Source organism: Tursiops truncatus, chromosome 3 (assembly GCF_011762595.2).
Source record: "Tursiops truncatus isolate mTurTru1 chromosome 3, mTurTru1.mat.Y, whole genome shotgun sequence".
In the NCBI taxonomy this organism is placed as follows: Eukaryota; Metazoa; Chordata; class Mammalia; order Artiodactyla; family Delphinidae; genus Tursiops; species Tursiops truncatus.
Window position 1 is genome coordinate 126,681,723 of NC_047036.1, and position 18,386 is coordinate 126,700,108.

Here is an 18,386-nt window from a genome sequence, read left to right on the forward strand (position 1 = left end):
ATTTTTTTTTGCGGTACGCAGGCCTCTCACTGTTGTGGCCTCTCCCGTTGTGGGGCACAGGCTCCGGACGCGCAGGCTCAGCAACCATGGCTCACGGGCCCAGCCGCTCCGCGGCATGTGGGATCTTCCCGGACTGGGGCACGAACCCGTGTCCCCTGCACCGGCAGGCGGACTCTCAACCACTGCGCCACCAGAGAAGCTCCTAGGCACATATTTTGAGGGATCCTAGATGCCTGCTGATGCTAATGAACAGTGGATTTCTGACAAACTGATATGTATACAGATGTTTGTATCTTTGGTTAAATATGACCTTCAGGAGACACCAGAACAAAGTCAAGAGGGCCTGAGAATGGAGTCTAGACCTGGATTCTGGTCCCCTCTCTGCCATCAGTTTGCTTTGGGAACTTGGGTAAATTGTTCCCCGTCTCTAGGCTTCAGCAAAATGAGGTGGTTGAATAAATAGCATTTATTGACTACATACTCTGTGTCAGCCCCTGTTCAAATGCTTCTGTGCTTTAACTCATTTAAAGAATTCCTGGCCTTCAACACTCCCTTCGCTTCAACAGGCTGTGGTTTGAGGTAAGGAAGGCTTCCCAGAGAATGTGGGATTGAGACAGACCTTCCAAATTCCCACGGGGACAATACTATCTTAAATCATCGTAGAGGCATGGTATCTCAAGGCACTTCTCCATCAGAAGACAGAGAATCACCTGCCTCAGAATCACCTTTGGAACACGTCTGAAGGTGGAGCCTCAGCCTCTGCCGCTAGAGATTCTAATGCACTGATTCTGAAGAGGGACCTGGGAATCTGTATGAAAATCTTCTCAGGTGGCTGGTAGTCTGATTTGGGAAGCACTGATCCCAACGCAGTCCCCTATCGGTGGAGAGAATCATACCTAGACAGCACAGACCTAGAGCTCCCTGAACTGATCATCAGCATCTTGAAACAGAGAAACGAAGTCATGGATTGATTAATGCTGCAAATATTAAGCACGTGTTGTGTTCTAGGCCCTGTGCCAGGGTGATTATGGTCCCTACTCTCAAGCGACTCCTGGTCTAGGTCTGTCACTTATTTTTAGAAACAAGTCATCTAGCCAGAACCAGAAGGGACTTAGAGAGCATCGGCCAATCCCATCATTACACAGTTGGGGAAACTGAGGCCCAGAGAGGGAAAGCAACATGTTCAAGGCCACACAGGGAGCAAATGTATTTTCTGCTCTCAAACCAGCTGAGGGATCCCAATGTTCTTCCCAGGAGAGGGCTGCATTCAAAATCCTAGGGCATTCACCCTTTGCTTTTTAAGCACTAAACCTACATAGAGTAAATAAATTGTTCCTGGAAGTCTCACTTCAGATCTTGCTGACATTTTAGGTCCTTAATATCCATCCCTTCAACCAGAATGGAGGCAGGAGGGAACAGGGAACACCTTGCGGGTGTCATCAACTCTTTGGTGCTTTTCAAAGCCCTTTCCCCGGCTGTGCTGAGGACACTGCGCCTGCCTCTTCCAGCACTTTAGAGTCTAAAGAAGAAGAGGGTCCCGCCTCACGGGTTCACAAGGAACTGGCTCCCATCTCTCTGTCCAGACTTGCTTATGTCACTGTCGCCCAGGGCCTGGGGAGGGGAGAAGCGGAGGGTAAGTTGTGTCCGCCCCTGAAATGCCAGACGCCCTGCGATTGGCTACAAGGACTCCGGCCCGGCCGCGGATTGGTCATCGCTGAGGGCTTGAAAGGTGGATGAGAGCGGACGACACCTCAGACGGACTGTGGCCCGGGATCAGACAGCGTCTCCGGCGAGTCCGAGACGCGGCCCCCTCCCACCATGGCCCGGCTCTTCCGGGCATCCTGCCTTCTCTCCCTGCTCCTGGCCGGCTTCATTCCGCCGAGCCGAGGACAGGAGAAGTCGATGGTGAGTGAGCCTCGGGGATGGGTGGCCGGGGGATCGAACGTGGTCCGCAGGTGTCCATCTCTCGGTGGTGAGGCACCCTTCTTCCCGGGCTCCCCACCAGTAGGGTGACACCTAGGTGCGAGAGACGCCCTAGCTCCCGTTGCCTCCCTCTTCAGCATACCCAGACCATCGTCAGACTCTTCGCGGTTCCATCTGTTGGAGACCTGGGTGCCCCGGGTGGGCAGAATGAATGAGGGAGGAAGGGTCTTCTCTCCCGGTCCACACTTTCAAACCCACGGCTACCTGCGGGTCGCCTTGCTACCTCCAAGCCACCGTCTGTTTCTGAGATGTTCCCCTCCAGTGGGGCCTGAAGGGGGTGGGGGGCACAGAAAATGGCCTGGAGACTCAGGGTCTGGGTTGGCTGCAGAGGTTCCCAGGGAGAATGGCTGGCAAGGTGAAAGGGAAGGAACACGCGGCTGTGTGGTCCCCGTCTAGCCCAAGCATAAACGCAGGTAGAATTCTGGGATACTGGTAGAAGACGCAGAGGTCTGTGACAGAAGGAGCTCTGAGCTGGCAGCACAGAATGCCCAGGATGCTGACTAGATTCGCTTTTCCTTTGTGGACCTCAGTTTCTCCACCTGTAGCAGGTGGGAGGACAGGGCACAATGAGGCTGATGATTTCAGAGGGGATGCTTGGAGAAGCTGCAAAATCCACACGCTGTTCTCTGAAGTGTCTCCTGTTTGGGGGCAGCCTCACTACTCACCACCCACTGCCCATCTTGGCCTGAGCAAACCTAGTAGTTGGAGAAAGCTGGGGACTGCCAGCTCGATAGGAGAGGCAGAATTCTCCTGAGCCTCAGTCTATCCCCAGCAGAGTGTGTGGCCCTTAGCTAGACTGGAGATGCTGAGGCCAGGAGCAGGGGTGACCACACATGCTTATCTCTTCGGACAGTATATGCCAAAGTGGGCGCTGTAGATCTCTCCTCTTCCCCAGGGTGGGGAGGCAGAAGCCAGGCATAGACCCAAAGAGAGAGATTTATGTCTTCAGCATCCCAGTACACACACACACACACACACACACACACACACACACCACTTGTATAAGCTGAAGAAGAAGCTTTGCACTTGCTGTGTTTCTCAAATCTTCCAGATCTTAATTCTAAGATCTTACGACTCCATGATTCTGTTTCCAAAATCGTATCTACTGTTCAGGAAGCCCATTCCAAACACAAGGTTTCTTCCGTCTGTTTCTATCCCCTGTCCTGTCCTCAGCCTAAATGCCAATCAGTCTGCTCCTGCTTGGAGTCAGCCTTGAGACTGGATGGTTATGGGGCCACTTCCTCTAAGCCTCTGGCTTTGTATCCAGTCCTGTTCATAATCTCCAACTCAGAAGGTATTTTCCAGGGCAGGGATGGTACTGAATTTCAATATTGGGGTGTGGAGTAGAAGTGAGGGTAGACCATGTGTAGGGCAGTATCTTGGAGTCCTATAACCTCAGTGTGGGGAGAAGCAGAGAAGGGAAGATGGGCCCTGCTTCAAGAAGGCTGGAGGTAAGAACATGGATCCCATGGATAACTCATCATAGCCATGTGTTCTCTGTAGAACTCTGGGGAGTAGATGGATTCAGAGAAAACAGGATGGGTATGGTCTAGAAAAGTCTTAGGGTGAGGTGTGATCATATCAGATACAACCAGCTAGGACTTGCTAGCTAATGACAGTCTGGGCATGCCTATTTCCTCCAGGTCCTGAGAGAGCTGAAATGTCATAGCCCTTGGTTCTAGGACTCAACCACTTATCCTACCCCAACTCCAGGGCCAAGCAATGGGGCAAGGGGCAGGTGGAGAATGGGATGGGCAAAGGATGAGAGCCCCAAAGGGATGTTTGCCTCCTCCCAATTCAAAGGGAGGGGCTGGGTAACAAAGGGAATCCTCCTTTCCTTGCCGTGTCCCCTCTCCAGTCCAGTTTAAGACTGCCCAGCCTCCCTGTCCTTCCTCTACAAAAGGACTTTGCAGAGACTAGAGAGAATAACAACCGCTGACGTGCGTGGGATCCTAGTAACCGCTGGTTTCTAGGTGACTAAACCAGGCAGAGGGAATCATGGAACCACCGGCTGACAGTCAGGGCTGAAGAGCCCTCAAGACAGCACTGAATCTGACCCCACCTCACAGCTGTGGAGCCAGAGCCCCAGAGAAGGGACAGGAGTCCTCACACAGAATCAGAGGCCCAGCCAGGCCCAGAACTCAGGTCTCCTGCCCCCAGTCTAGCTCTCCTCTCACACTTTCACACTGATGGGAGTGGGCAGATGGGTGAGGAGAAAGACACAGGACCAGCAACCCAAGCCAGCTAGGGTCCTGGCGGGGTCCCCCCTCCAACTCTCAAGCCATCGAAACTCTCCTGTCTTGTGCAATTGTGGGAGGATAGAGGCACCCTCACTCCCTCTCCCCCACTCCACCCACAGCTCCTCTGACATCCGGGTTAAGGTGCAGGGGTCTGGGACTCCATGGGCCCAGAAAAGGGGAGGGGGCTTCCGTAAGGACTGGACGTGTGCTCAGTGGTGAACGCAGGCCATGGCTTCCCCCACCATAGGCGCTCTCTGACCCCTCTCGGTCGGAACTCACAGCACTGGCTTCATTGGCCCAGTAGAAAGGATGGAGGCTTTGTCACACATCCCTTCTCCTGTAAACACCCTGCCCAGTGCATCATCTTCTTCACACTGGCTGGGGAACATCAAAGCCCTCTTCACAATAAGGTAGGAACGTCAGCACCCTTTACCCTATCCCTTGATGGGTGGGTGGGGCAGGGGCGGGTACAGATTTCTCTCTAAGAGGCTTGCAAGACAGTTTTGACCTGCTAGTAAATTCTCGCAGCCATTTTGGGAGGCAGGTGGTATTATCCTCTCCCGTCAGCAGACGGAGGCTCAGACTGAATGTGACTTGCCCAGGGCCACACAGCCAGCAAAGACTCAAATCTAATGAGAGGCGATTCCCACCCTGAAACTGGTTTCAGAAGCTGATCCTCCCGCTGTTTACAAGCTTCCATTATTTAGACAACCTCTTGGCTGTTTTTCTCCCCATTTCACAGTTTGTTTTCAGACCGGGGTGGAGTAGAGAGGCAGGCGGGAGGCCTTTCCTTCTGGCTGCTAGACCTCTGTGGCCAGCTAGGGCGTGTTTGTTGTGCCCTGGCTGTTTGTATTTGAGGTGGAGCTGACCCCAGCTGGGGCCCACGAAGCCCAGGGGCTGAAGGAACGTCAAGCTTAGGTCTCAGGCCGGCCTCCAGCAGCCACTAGAAGTCACGGGGCATGGAATATTAGACTCACGTGTAGCAGGGAATTCGTACTGGAGCCAAGAAGAGAGCTTGCAGCTGTCAGGGAATGGCCGCGTGAAGGGAGTTCCGGCTCCCCTGGTTCAGCAGGCTACGGAGTCTTCAAGACAGAGCCTGCTTTTTTACACCCTGCTGGGGCCACGCCCTGCCAGCCCAGATGGCTCTCTTCACGCAGTTGGGCAGAGGTGTAACTGGCTGCAACAGCAAGTCTTCCAGGATTGGTGGGAAGAGAGGGCGTGAATTTGCTTCTCTAACTCCAACCACCTGGCTCTGTCTCTCTGGTCTATAATGCTAGTTTGCATTCGATTTGTTTATTGTCTTCTCACCTCTTCTCAGATGTCCAGGCCAGGACTACCTGCCCAGCTGCTAATTATGGTAGTGATGCCATGACACTCTTTCAAGAGTAGACCCAGATTTTTGTAGTCTGTACCAAAAATTGGCAGAGATGAGATGGGGCAGAGTGCGGTAAATGGAGCATCCCGCTTGCCGGCAGTAATCCATTCCCTCCTCTTCCCCTGAGAGTGACGCTCTCAAGCCATGGTGGTAGAGAACAGCTGATCAAGTTCAAGGTTCTCATTTTATAAATGAGGAAACTGAGGCCCACAGAAGAGCAAGGGCTAGTCCAAGACCACACGGGGAGTTAGTGGCGGAGTTGGTCATGGAATCCAGGCTCCCCAGCTTGCAGCCCATTTAATGTTCTCTCTACTAGTTCTGGAGGCTGACCGTGGAACAGCCTGGGCAGAGGAAGGTATAATGGTCATCGTCACAGCTGCTCGCCCCCAGGGAACATTGAATCTATGCCAGGCAGTGGGGCATTACCCTGACCATCCCATTTAATCCTCATGGCAGGCCTTGCCCCATTCCTGGCTACTATCCTACTTCCCTATTTTCTAACAGCCTCAGTTTTCCAGTCCCCCAGATTGGGAACCTCTGAATCACCACTGTCCATACTGCTGCCTCCTCATTTCTGTTCAGTTCGTCCTTCACGATGGTCTAGTTCAGGCTCTCATCACCACTTGCCTGCATTATTGCAATAGCCTCCCCGTCTCCACCAGCCCATCCAATAACATAACACCAGCATTGGGGGGAGTCTCCCTCAGAGCCTGCCCAGTGACTGTTTATAAATTGACACGTGATGCAGAAGTAATGACCAAAGTAAGTATTTCTCCAAGTCTCCACAGCACCCACCAGCTCATGAAGCACTTTCAAAATTATTGTCTTGTACAAGGAATTAGGAGACCTCACTTCTAGTCTGGTTCTAATTCTTGGAGTGGTCTTGGGCAAGTCAAGACCACTTGGGCAGATCAGTTCCACCTCCTCCCTGTTATCTTGCAGATGGTGGAGTCCAAGTTCCCTTCCAGCTCTAACCGCTCCCCGGCACTGGTCTTCTCTTCCAGATGGACTGCCATGCTGGGGTGGGCAGCAGCATCTATGAGTACGGAGCCCTCGCCATTGACGGGCAGGAGTACATCCCCTTCAAGCAGTACGCTGGCAAATACCTCCTCTTTGTCAACGTGGCCAGCTACTGAGGCCTGACGAGCCAGTACCTTGGTAAGAGCCCATCCCTCTTCCCCTGCTTTATTTGGGGCTGTTTCTGCCAGTTGGGCACATTCCAATCACAGGAGCCTTCCCCGTGCAAGGGGGAAGGGGCGACGGTGATCATGAGATTCCAAACTCCATATCTTAATCCTACTGTGTTCCATGGTTCTTTGAAAATGATTATATAAGCCTGAGGTCTGATCACCTTCAAACGTGTTCTGGAAGATTCTCAGTTATCCTTCATCCCTGGGCACCTCAATTGCTCTGAAAGCAGGAGGAGGGAGGAGATTGGGTTTGTGCCTGGAGTGTCCTTTCATTGGAGTAAGAAATAATAGCTTTGTCTTGCTGAGAATTCCCCACCTGTCCTCAGCCCCATCTGCCTTAGTGCTTCTCTCGGCCCCTGAAAGCAGGCAACTGGCCTGAGTCCCCAGAGTATGGGTGTTAGTGACAGAACCAGGTGTTGCACCCAGGTTTCATGATCCCTTGTATCCTCACTTCTTTCTCCTTAGCTGGGTCAGAGTCAAGAGCCTGAAGGAACAGGCAGGCGAAAGGCATCTGACAGCACCCACAAGAAAATGCTTTGGGGGCTGGGGTGGGGTGTGAGAAGGAGGCACGGGCAACCTGACCTAGAATGTCCTGCCTGGGAATCATTGGACCTGGGCAGTGGGTGACTGATGACTCATTGGATGAACCATATTGCTCTCTTTTTCCCCAAACCTCCAACCTATCCAGATTGGAATCCATAGCATGGGACTTGCATCCCAGCATTGCCGCACTCAGCGGATGATCTTGGGCAAGTCCCTTCCCCTGTCAGGCCTCAGTGATTTCAGCTGTACAGTGGGTGAGCGGGTGGAGTGGTACACAGGCGGGAGGGCTCCTCCTCGGGCTAGCCCAGTCTCTTCTCTCTCTCTCTCCCTGGCCCAGAACTGAATGCACTACAGGAAGAACTTGCACCATTTGGTCTGGTCATTCTGGGCTTCCCCTGCAACCAATTCGGAAAACAGGAACCAGGAATGAACTCGGAGATCCTACCCACTCTCAAGTGAGTGCTCACTCAGTGTCCTGAGAAAGCGCCCCAGCCTAGCCTCCAGGCATCTCTTGCAGCGGCCCCTGCTCATGATGGGTATTTATCAGCCTCCAAGAACTACTCTCCCCTTCCAGGAACCCTGTTTAGTGGAACGAGTGGAAGAGGGGCCAGGAGAGGGACAGAGACAAGGACGATGGTTGTGAGCGCATGACCGGGGAGGGGGAAGGGGAGTACAGGTGGAGGGCAGGGGTTATTGAGAAGGTACCGAACTGGAAAAAGACTGTAGACCCACATTATGCCTGTGCCCATTCAATATTCACTGGCTCCCACTGCCCACCGTAGAATAACATCCAGACTCCCAACACCCCCTCCCCTGTTCTGTCCCTTCCTCTCATTTCTGAGCCCTGTGCCCATTTCCCTGGGACCTACATAAAAACATTGCTCTTAGGTATGTCCGACCAGGTGGGGGCTTCGTCCCCAATTTCCAGCTCTTTGAGAAAGGGGATGTGAACGGGGAGAAAGAACAGAAGTTCTACACATTCCTGAAGGTGAGTACACAGCCACCTCTATCAGAGCCTCTCTGCCCAGCTGATGCTGGCTCTGGACCAGGCTGCAGCCGCTCCTGTCTCCAGCCCACATAAAGACAAGGCCTGTGCAACCCTCCTCTGCTCCTGCGCTCTTGGGGAATTTCTTGGCATCTGGTTATTATTCCAACTAGAGGGCTTTGCAAACCCTAGGGTCTCATCAGCCCATTTTACAGATGGGCCCCAGAAGGGACAAGATTAGGGTCTCACAATCTGCTAGAGCCAAAACTGGTTCTGGGATTCAGTTTTCTAACTCCCAAACTGGTGCTCTTTTCTCAGTGCCAGGCTATTCTCCTTCCTCCAAGAAGCCCTGGGAAGGAGGCGGGATAAGAGGGTGGGAGGGGTCCCAAGCAGGGTTGACTCTATTCTCATCTCTGCTCCAGAACTCCTGTCCTCCTACCTCGGAGCTGCTGGGCTCCCCGGACCGCCTCTTCTGGGACCCCATGAAGGTCCATGACATCCGCTGGAACTTTGAGAAGTTCCTGGTGGGGCCAGACGGTGTTCCCATCATGCGCTGGCACCACCGCACCACGGTCAACACTGTCAAGATGGACATCCTGACCTACATGCGGCGCCGGGCCACCCTGGAGGCCAGGGGGAAGTAACTGAGGCCCACCCCACCCCACGTCCACCACGCAGGGGCTGGGGAGGACTCTGTTCAGGAAGGAATCCATTTCTCCACCCACACCATACTCCCACGCTAGACCCCTTATGATTACGCAAGGCCTCGGCTTGACACGAACGTGTGCATACAATTGTGTCTGTACTGCTGTGCACATGGGTGTCTGCATGCAGTCCTACAGCTGTGTGTGACCAGGCATGTGCACACACTTAAGTGTACGGCCACGTGGGCTGACCTGCATGAATACCCAGGAACGGGTACCATGTGTGTGGCGACAGCTGTGTGCCGTGGAGAGTGCCAGAGAGTAACTCCCCTCTTTCCAGTTCTCTGTTCCAATGACAATTCACTTCCTTCTGAGCCCAAAGAAAAAAACCAGCTCTAGATTCAACCGTTCTGCTCTAACCTGGACCTCAACCCTTGGAGCTGGTACCTCCCACTGCCTCCAAACATCACCCCTGAAGTGCCCAGAAGTTTCTGGGGCTGTCACACTGCCCGACCTCCGTCCTCTCCAACACACAGCCTCCCTCCTTCCTGAGGGCCCTGCCAAGCCCCCTACCCCGCCCCGCAGTGTTCCGAGAGTAGCCAAGGCAGATGTGAGAGCAAGGGCCACGTTCCCCGTGTCAGGGGTGGCATCTCCATGAAGGAGGGGCCCAAAGCCCTTGTGGGCGGACCTCCCTTGAGCCTGTCTGAAGGGCCAGCCCTTAGTGCATTCAGGCTGAGACCCCCAGGCAGGGATGCCACCCCCGCTCCTTTGAGGGATGTGCCCTCTCCTCTCACCCCGACCCACTGGCATTAGACTCCCCCGTCTGCCTACACCCCGACCCACTGGCATTAGACTCACCCCTGTCTGCCTAGTAAAGGCCTTTCTGCAGCAGCTGAGCCTACTGTGATGCTTCCTCAATGGGGCCACCCTCACCGGCGGGAAGGGAGAAGAGGAAGGGGAAGAGAAAAGGAATGAAGGGAGACCTTTGGGCCCTTGCTTTTTGGTTTCCACCTAGGCCCACTCTGCTTCCTCACTCGGCATTTGGAGTTTATAAAACCAGCTCACATCTACTCTCATCCCACAGTTCTCCACGGCAGCTAGGGCTCGGGTGAGGTGTTCATTTGACAGGTGAAGAAACAGGCTCGCAGGAGGTCCAGGCCTTGCCCAATGTCTCCTGACAAGTGAGGGGCAGGACTAGAATGTAAACCCAGGTTGTTTGACCCCCAGCCCCTGGATGACCCTCACGGAGGCTCTGAGCAGGGCCCCAGGGGATATCTGCCAAGAGTAACGGTGATGCTTCTGGGGGTGTCTGGGAGGAATGGGGTACGGAGGGAGGGGGCCAGGAAAGCAGCATGCTGGTTGACTAGGAGGGGAACATTAATCAGGGCATAAAAGAATACCAGTCACAAAATGTTAATCTTCAACTTGGATTTATGTCCAAGATTCGTGCAAACAGCTGCCCGGGGATCAACAGCCACCCCAAACCGGGCCTCCAGCACCACAGGCCTCCAGCTGAGGGCCTGGCAGCTTCAGGCTGGGGCCCCTCAGCCGATGTGGCCGGCATGGGCTTCATCCCAGGCTGCAGTGGTGCTGGCAAGGCTGCCATGGGCGGAAGTGGAGGGCCCAGGAGTAGAGCATCCCGTCTCTTCTGCTCCCAGAGGCAAACCCGTTCTTCCCGCAGCTCCTCAGAGCGGGAGGGGATGTGCATGGGGCAGGTCCTGCTACCGCAGAGCTTGAAGCAAAAACTAAACACACACATGAACTGAATGTGGTCCCCAGAGGGGCTGCTGAACCACTTCTGGGGAAGTTGTGAAAGGAAGGGGCCTTGACTGCACCCCACTTGAGAGTAACATCTGCCAGCAGTTTCTGCAGAGGATGGTAGGTCAAGGCCGGATGACACCTCTCTCCACCCAGTGGCAGAGTAGTGAGTTCTTCCCAGTCACGCCAAAGGAAAGGCCCAGACGGACGCCTTCCGGATGGAGCCTCCCCAGTCTCTCAACAGTTCAGGTTGGGGCCAGGGCTCAAGCTGGCCATCCATCTCCGCCTCCCGAGTGGCTGAGGCTCGGAGAGCCCGTGGCCTCTAGTTTTCCAGTAAGCTGAAGTCAGCTGGCTCTGCAAGACGAAGGTGGAGCCAAGGGACTGGTCTCACTGAGGTCCCTCACGGTCATTTTTGGTGGGCTCTAAATAAACAAAAATTTTGAGGATTTGAAGATGAGGTGGTACAGCAGGTTTCAAAGTCCTATGGAAACCAATATAGTAAGAGTGGAAAGAGACCAGTGAGGGTTGTTGGGTATCACCAAGTGCCAGGCCCTGGGCTAAGTGCCTTAGGGATATCTGTCATTCAGTCCTTGCCCAGCCCTATGAAGCAGACACATTATTATCCCTTTATGGGGTGGGGCGGAGGGAACTGGGGCACAGAGAGGTTTTTAAAAACTTGCTCAAAGTCCCAGGTCTAGGAGGTGCTGGCACCTAAGTCAGTCTGGTTTCAGATCCCAGAAATGGAGTAGTTCTGGGGGAGGGGACAGTCCCGCCCACTTGGCCACCCTCTGCCCTCATCAAAGCAGGTTCTGAGGGGCTCCACAGAACCTCTAGGGCTCCGCAGGGAAACATCAGAAAATGACCAGCCCAATACCTCCTCCTTCCAGCCACGAGATCCTCCACACCACAGCCCTCTAAGTCCCCCTGTAGTCTCTGCTCCCACTCCTTCTGCAGAGGGGCACTCGACCTCCTGGCACAGCTGCGACCCTTAGAAAACTCCTCTTCCTGCTGAGATGGACTTGGCCTCTCTATTGCTCCCCTTAGTTGCAATTCTGCTCCCAGAAGCCCCACAGGCAAGGCAGTGTCTTCTGCCCCATGAGAGCCTCGCAGAAAGTGAGGGAGTGACCAAGGGCCCAGGGTGCTCCTGTGACTAGCGAACAGACCTCCAGTCCCCAACTGTTTGTGGCGGACACCGTGGCCAGAGGGAGCTTTACAAAATGCAAATCTAATCTCTCATGCCGCTCTGATTTTATTATTTTTTATTTTTTTATTTTTTTGGCCGCACGGCAGGGCTTGTGGGATCTTAGTTCCCCGACCAGGGATCGAACCTGGGCCCCCTGCAGTGGAAGCACAGAGTCCTAACCACTGGACTGCCAGGGAATTCCCATGCCACTCTGATTTTAAAATGTCCAAGGACTGCACATCATCCGCAGGATAAAGCCCAGCCCTCCTGCCGTGGCCTGCAAGGCCCTCTCGGCCAGGACCCGCCAACCTCCCTGACCTTGCCTTGCCCATCCCCCCCTTCCCCACCTTGTTCCTGGCTCCAGCCACGCCGGCCTTCTCTCAATCCTCAGGTTGGCCACAGTTCTTCATCCCCTCCCAGCAAGGCCTTTGCATTTGTCCTTTCTCTGCAAGAACACCCTTGGCTTCTGCCTCTTTACCTCGTTAATGCCACTCATTCTGAGGGTCTCAACTCAAACACCATGGCCCCCAGGCTGGGTCAGGTCCCTCTGCTGTCTGCTCTCATAGAAACCTGCTCTTCTTCCTTCAGGGCACTTGAGTGTAGCTGTATGCCCATTGGTGTGATTTTAACCATTCATTTCTGCCCGCCTCACTAGACAGTAAGGCCATAAGGGCTGGGACCATATCCGAGCTTCCCCAGAACCTCGTACAGCACACAGCATTTAGACCCTGAACCGTAATGAAGGAAGGAATGGTTTCAACCCCCTCATGATGCAGTCACCGTCCCTTTCTTCTCAACACTATTTCAGAAAGCTGGGCCTCCTCCTCCACCTAGATCAGAAGGTAGCAACATCGTCGTCCCCAAACGGGGGTGATACTGGCAGATAAGAAGTTATCTCCCCCCATGGAAGACAAGGCCCCGTACCAGGGGATCATGCTCACCTGGTTCCGTAGGCCTGGCCGTGGGTGAGCCCATCACTTGGGAGCTCTGATTGTGTACCCCTCCACAGGGCAGCCGCCAGGTGTATTCTGGCTGCAACAACAATGGTGCTTAGTAAGCAATTACCATACTTGAAAATCACAGTAGCAGATAGTGTGCCGGAACAGTACTAAGTTCATATTAATCGAGTATAACTGAATCCTTACAACTACCCAGGTTACCACCCCCATTTTAGAGGTTAGCAAACTGAGGCTCAGATGGGTTAAGCAACTTGTTGAAGGTCGTCCAGTTAGGCAAGTGGCCAAGCTTTGATTTGAGTCCAGGTCTCTATAATCCTGGAGCTAATCTCTTAAGCCCCGCAGTACACTCCAGTGTTTAAAGATGCATGTGAGGGACGGTCATGGGGGAGAAGCTGGATGGAAGGCAGCTGTCACCAGGTGAGAGTGGGGGTACCTGAGGGGGCTGTGGCAGAGGCACTGCAGAGGATGGGACAGGTGACAGCAGCTCTTCGGAGACAGAATGATAAGCAAGAGAAGAAAAAAGCAGCCAAAAACATGGAAGAAAAGAGAAAAGGAAAGGAAACTGAAAAGGGAAAAGAGAAAGAAAAGCAAAGGGAGCGAATGCATGGTGAGGATCTGGTACCTGGTTCCGTGCGGAGGTTATAAAGAAGGTCAAACCCAAACTCCAGTACCCCTGGCCTGGTGGGCGGGAGAAAGCCCTCCTTCTGGGCCCACTCCCTTACTTGGCCTTTTCTGTCCTACACCAGTGACCCTGAGCAGCCCTGGGCTGGAAGGTCCTGCCCCTGGGACAGCAGGCCGCACACCACAGTGCTGTTCAGAAGGGGCCGAGGATGCAGCTTCTGACTCCCTCACTTGACCTTGCCCTCTGGAAAGTGTCTGGGTGGCCTGTGTGTGTGTCCTGGAGTGAAAGAGGGGCACAGACCCACCAGGTGGAAGAGGCGCGAGTTGGGAAGCTGGGGTGGGTGCTCCATGGCCGTGGGGGGAGGCGGGTAGCGGATCTGGGACCAGTCCTCAAAGCCACGGTGCGGCACAACTTGGGGCACGGGCGGGTAGGCGTAGGGGTAGGCCCCGTAGAGATGCTCCAGGTGGGGCTCCAGGTGGTAGCGGTCTGCCGAGGTCTGCAAGAAAGGCTGACATCTGGCTCTGGCCTGTGACAGGCTGCATGGGCCGTCCCAGCGACACCCATCCCGTCTCCCGTTCTCTACTTAGAATCTCAGTTCTCTAAAGACTGGCACGTGGCCACGGAAGGCTGGCACATGCACACAAGAGTGGCACATGGGCATGGAAAACTGGTACATGGGCACCGAATATCAGCTACGATAACAGTTAGTGTGTCCTGAGCACGTATTCTGTACCAAGTACTGTTATGAATGCTCCACCCGCATTACCTCATTAGTTAGCTGGGCACCTGAGCAAACGATGCCGCCCCCGCCCAGTGACTGCAGCACCCTGAAGGGGTAAAATGCAGTCAGTGCTGCTTCCTCCCTCAAGCCTCCTCACCTTTGCTTTCCTCTTCTGCTGTCTCAGGGCATCTTTCGCCCTTTCCTCATCTTTGAAGGCTTTTAGCTGAGAGAAGGAGGGAAGGAGAGAAGACCGTTAGCCTAGGTGTTTCCTGGCCAGGCCTGGATCCAGGGCCTAACCAACCGCAGGGTTGACCAGCCAACGCGTGAGGCACCGCTCTGGGCTGTCCTGCCTGGCCCAGCCCCGGGAAAGGGCCCTGTGAGACACAGCACAGCCCAGGCTGCCGGCTGCAGGTAAGTCCTGCTCACCCATCACTGCGGGTGGTCTGAACACAGGTCAGGAGGGCTGCGTGAGCCTCACTGCTTCCGTGCTTTCGCATTAACACCTTTTAGTTCCAGTGTGGGAGAGAGTGGATGGCTCAGAGCTAACTCCTAAATTTGCTCTTTTAAGGCATGAAAACTGATTGTGGAAAATCAGAGCTACAGGTCAGAGAAGGGAAGGGCCTTACTGAGGGCCACAGAAATGTGGCAGCAGAGCTGAAAGGAGGATCAGTGAGTGTCCTGACATCCAGTCTCACCAGGGACCCTCCAATCCATGCCCCCTCCCCGTGAGGACAGCCAGCTGCCCCCTCCTTGGTCCAGCTCTTGTCACCTGGGCATGTGACAGGGTGACCTGGGCTTGCAGTTTCTCCACCTGCTTCTTCAGCTCTTCCTTCTCCTCATTCATGCGCTCCCGGTCGCTGCGCTCCCTCTGGAAGTCCTCCTCAAAAATCTTCACCTGAAGGGGTGGGAAGGGGTGGGGAGGTGGGGAGAAAGGGATGAGGCAGGAGGGGCAGTTCTGAGTGGAGGCTCAGACCTGCTCGGGCCTAGAACCCTGGGCCTCCTGATGGGAGTCAGACATCAAAACTGGTTTCACCGCATCTCAAAAATCCCCGTGGAGAGGGGAACAGGTGTACCTCTGAGGATCTGGTACCTGGTTCCATGCAGAGGTTGTAAAGAAGGTCAAACCCAAACTCCAGTACCCCTGGCCTGGTGGGCGGGAGAAAGCCCTCCTTCTGGGCCCACTCCCTTACTTGGCCTCTTCTGTCCTCTGGCCCCCCACCCCCAAGTTCAAAGAGAGTAGTTCTGGGTCTGTCTATCTTATATTCTGGGCTTCAACATAGGGCTTTATTTGAAAAAAGGATCCATGCCAAAAAAGAAAACAACAGGTCGACAGCCATCAACCAGTCCCATCCTCTCCTTCTGCTGAGGCCCACAGAGAGGTGGAGGCCACAGAAAAAGCATATGAGTGGAGGCCTGGAGTTCCAGTCTCCTGGCTCCCAGAGCAGAGGGCCTACAAACTCTCCCAAGGCTTTGGGGTGCCCTGGCAAGGAAGGGACGGGGTGGGGCCCTGTCTCTGCCTCTGCAGTTTCACATCCTTACTGCAGATCAGTGAGAAGCCGACCAGGCTCAAAATGATTGAGAAGGATCGAAAGCATGGCACCAAACACCACAGAAACACGTGAGAGAACCAAAACCTTTTCAACTTCCTTTCAATTCTCTGTGTCCCTCAAGAAGAAAGTCTGCATTTTATGCTATTGTGTCTTTAACAGATTTCTAGTACTTAACTTCCCTTAAACAAAGGGAGAGACGACTCAAGCTCAGAGTCTTCATCAGGCAACAGTGTCTAGCTAGAGTTCAACCACACTATTTTACCTTTTACTGTATTTATTGCTTATAGTTACTTTCTATTTATGGCAAATAATAAACAGGTTTTCCCACTTATAGTAGAAATTTAAGTTCCCTTTTAAATATATTTATTGAATTTATTTTAAAATTTGTTTTCAAAATATTAGGTAAATAATAGCACAGCTGGGGCACAGAAATGTTTAAGCCATGATGGTGGTAGAGGAATGACCTAGATAGGGATACACTGGTAGTGAGGATAAGCCTATATCCAGACAGGGGTCCTGGCCAATGGCCAGAAAGTGGATGACAGATTACAGCTCCCACATGGTTCAAGGCCCAGCCTGGGCCCTCAGGAATGCTCCAGCTCCCACTGGGCACCGCCTACCTGACCTCTTCCCCCTAGACTCACCTGCTGTTTCAGCAATTCATTCTGCGTGACCAGCTCCTGTTTCCTTAGCAGGCCTCCAGCTCCTTCTGGGTTCCCGAATGCTGCTGCTGGAGATGATGGGGAGGCCTGGATACTCAGTGCTTCCTCCAGGGCCTGGAATCAGGAACAGAGGAGACGGGCCCATCAGCAGAAAGGCCCTGGAAGTCAGGCCTCATTGGAAGGGTCAGGCCCCCTTGAAAGGCCCCTTTCCTGATAACAATAATAATAACCACCACTATTTAATAAGTGCTATCTTATTTATGAACACTATACACACATCATTTCACTGAATCCTCGCCACAGTCCTATGAAGAAAAGATTGTGACCATCATTCCCATTTTATGGATGTGAAAACTGAGGTTCAGAGACCTGAAGTGATTTGTCCAAAGTCACACAGCTAGTAAGTGGCAAAGCAGGGATTCAAAGCCAGCGTGTGCTCTTAACCAGCAGCCTAACCTGTGGTCTTTATGTAGAAGGGAGAAATCTCCTTTCCTGAGGACGAGTGGCTCAATTCTTAGCACCCAGACCTAGAAAGAATACTAAGTCCCTTGGGGAAAGAAATTTCAGTCCCCTCGACAACTGCCTGCCCTGTGATTCTTCAGCTTCCGTAACCCATTCCCACCAAGCCAACCTCTCCATCCCCAGCTCTTCTGTATTAGATTAGCCTGGATTTTAATTTTGACTTAATTAATATTTTACCTTTCCAACCCTGAAAATGGGCTGAAACATCACCAAATAGCATTTTGAAAATTTTAAAAGCACCCCTATTTTACCATGTCCGCAAGATACCTTTCCTTACGCAAACAGTGTGCTTACATTCTCTTAAAAGTTTTCCATTGACTGATTTTCTCCTTCAACCCTGTTAACGTGTTGCTTGAGAACTTTGGAACACCTCTCAAGACTGAACATCCTCATCACCACCTGGACTTTAGCTCCCTGGACAGCACGGCCTCTGCTGGCCATGCGTCAGCACTGCTCACAGTGCCTCCCTGGACCTTGGGGAGATAAAGGAAACCTTCCCCAACTTGGACTTGGGCCCCACTTGGTCTCCAAGACTCCCCCAGAAACATGAGGAAACTGCTGAGCCAAGAGTAAATTCCGGATGCTCAAGGGGCGGCTATGGCTGCACCGCACCCTCCTCCTCCGTCTGCCCCATCTTTCAGATGAGCAGGCTGAGGTCCAGAGACAGGGAGAGCCTTGCGTTAATCATCCCTACCAGTGTCTGTCCCCAGCTATGCCACAGAAACCTGGAGGGCAGCAACCCTGTCTGAGTCATCCCTACAACCAGCAGCGTGTACAACATTCTGCCTGGATTTAGACCCCCAATTCCCCCAGCTCAGGACAGATCACTCTTTTCCCTGAGAACAGGTCCCAGGGCCCCACACTCAGCATCATCAGCGCTTACCAAACACCAAAACCAAACAGAAAAGGTCACCCCCGGGGCCTAGTGAATGCAAACTCACAGCAGAGCCCGCTGTGAGCAGGAAAAGCAGGCAGAAGGGAAAGGCAGACAGACAGGACGGGAGGAAACGCTGAGCACAGGCTCCACAGCAGGAAAAGCTGAGCCTTAGGAGAAAGTTTCCTTTCAAAGCCCCTCCTGTCAGCTTGTTCCTTGAGCCCCTGCACTGGAAGGTGGGCAGGGGCTATAACCCGGGACCAGAAACAGCCCCCAGCCCAACCCAGCCCACTGCCTCTCACCTTGGCTCAGAGCAAAGCGTTCCCGTTTAACCTGGGCTCTCCCACCCCCACCCCGAGCCCCATATCTCCCTGGATCCCCCTTCTCGAGGGCAGGAACCTCAGGCCAGCGACCATCCATTCCCTTCAGTGAGTTTTTCCTAAGCATGTACGGGCTTGGCGCCAGGTGCTGGGGGATACGTACTCTGGTGAAGACGCACACCTCCCACAGTCAGATGGGAAGACAGGTCATCGATAAGTAATCACAAGAAAATGCCAGAAGGGGTGTGAAAGAAG

The 18,386-nt window shown here is 53.6% G+C and overlaps 3 protein-coding genes across 6 annotated transcripts in view; 1 reads left to right on the top strand and 2 right to left on the bottom strand.

Moving 5' to 3' along the window:
* The window catches only part of LOC117307482 (uncharacterized), a 186,029-nt gene extending 180,695 nt beyond the window's left edge, over positions 1-5,334 (bottom strand). Inside the window, exon 1 of the mRNA XM_073802722.1 lies at positions 5,201-5,334. The gene's annotated coding sequence lies outside the window, so the exon portion shown is untranslated. The remainder of the gene's footprint in view (positions 1-5,200) is intronic.
* On the top strand, positions 1,744-9,851 carry GPX3 (glutathione peroxidase 3). The gene is made up of 5 exons (XM_033853485.2): positions 1,744-1,905; positions 6,603-6,756; positions 7,669-7,786; positions 8,220-8,319; positions 8,739-9,851. The coding sequence occupies exons 1-5, from the start codon at positions 1,819-1,821 to the stop codon at positions 8,958-8,960; spliced, it is 681 nt and encodes a 226-aa protein (XP_033709376.1). The 5' UTR covers positions 1,744-1,818; the 3' UTR covers positions 8,961-9,851.
* A 522-nt stretch (positions 9,852-10,373) lies between these two features.
* The window catches only part of TNIP1 (TNFAIP3 interacting protein 1), a 46,376-nt gene continuing 38,363 nt past the window's right edge, over positions 10,374-18,386 (bottom strand). For 3 of the 4 annotated variants that reach the window (XM_033853472.2, XM_033853470.2, XM_033853474.2), the window contains 6 exons: positions 16,398-16,529; positions 14,973-15,098; positions 14,361-14,426; positions 13,787-13,978; positions 12,843-12,933; positions 10,374-11,140 (listed from right to left, as the gene is read on the bottom strand). In XM_033853472.2, coding sequence (XP_033709363.1) covers positions 11,106-11,140; positions 12,843-12,933; positions 13,787-13,978; positions 14,361-14,426; positions 14,973-15,098; positions 16,398-16,529 — 642 coding nt within the window. In that variant the 3' untranslated portion in view covers positions 10,374-11,105. The remainder of the gene's footprint in view (positions 11,141-12,842; positions 12,934-13,786; positions 13,979-14,360; positions 14,427-14,972; positions 15,099-16,397; positions 16,530-18,386) is intronic. The other variant, XM_033853471.2, reaches the window with a different exon arrangement.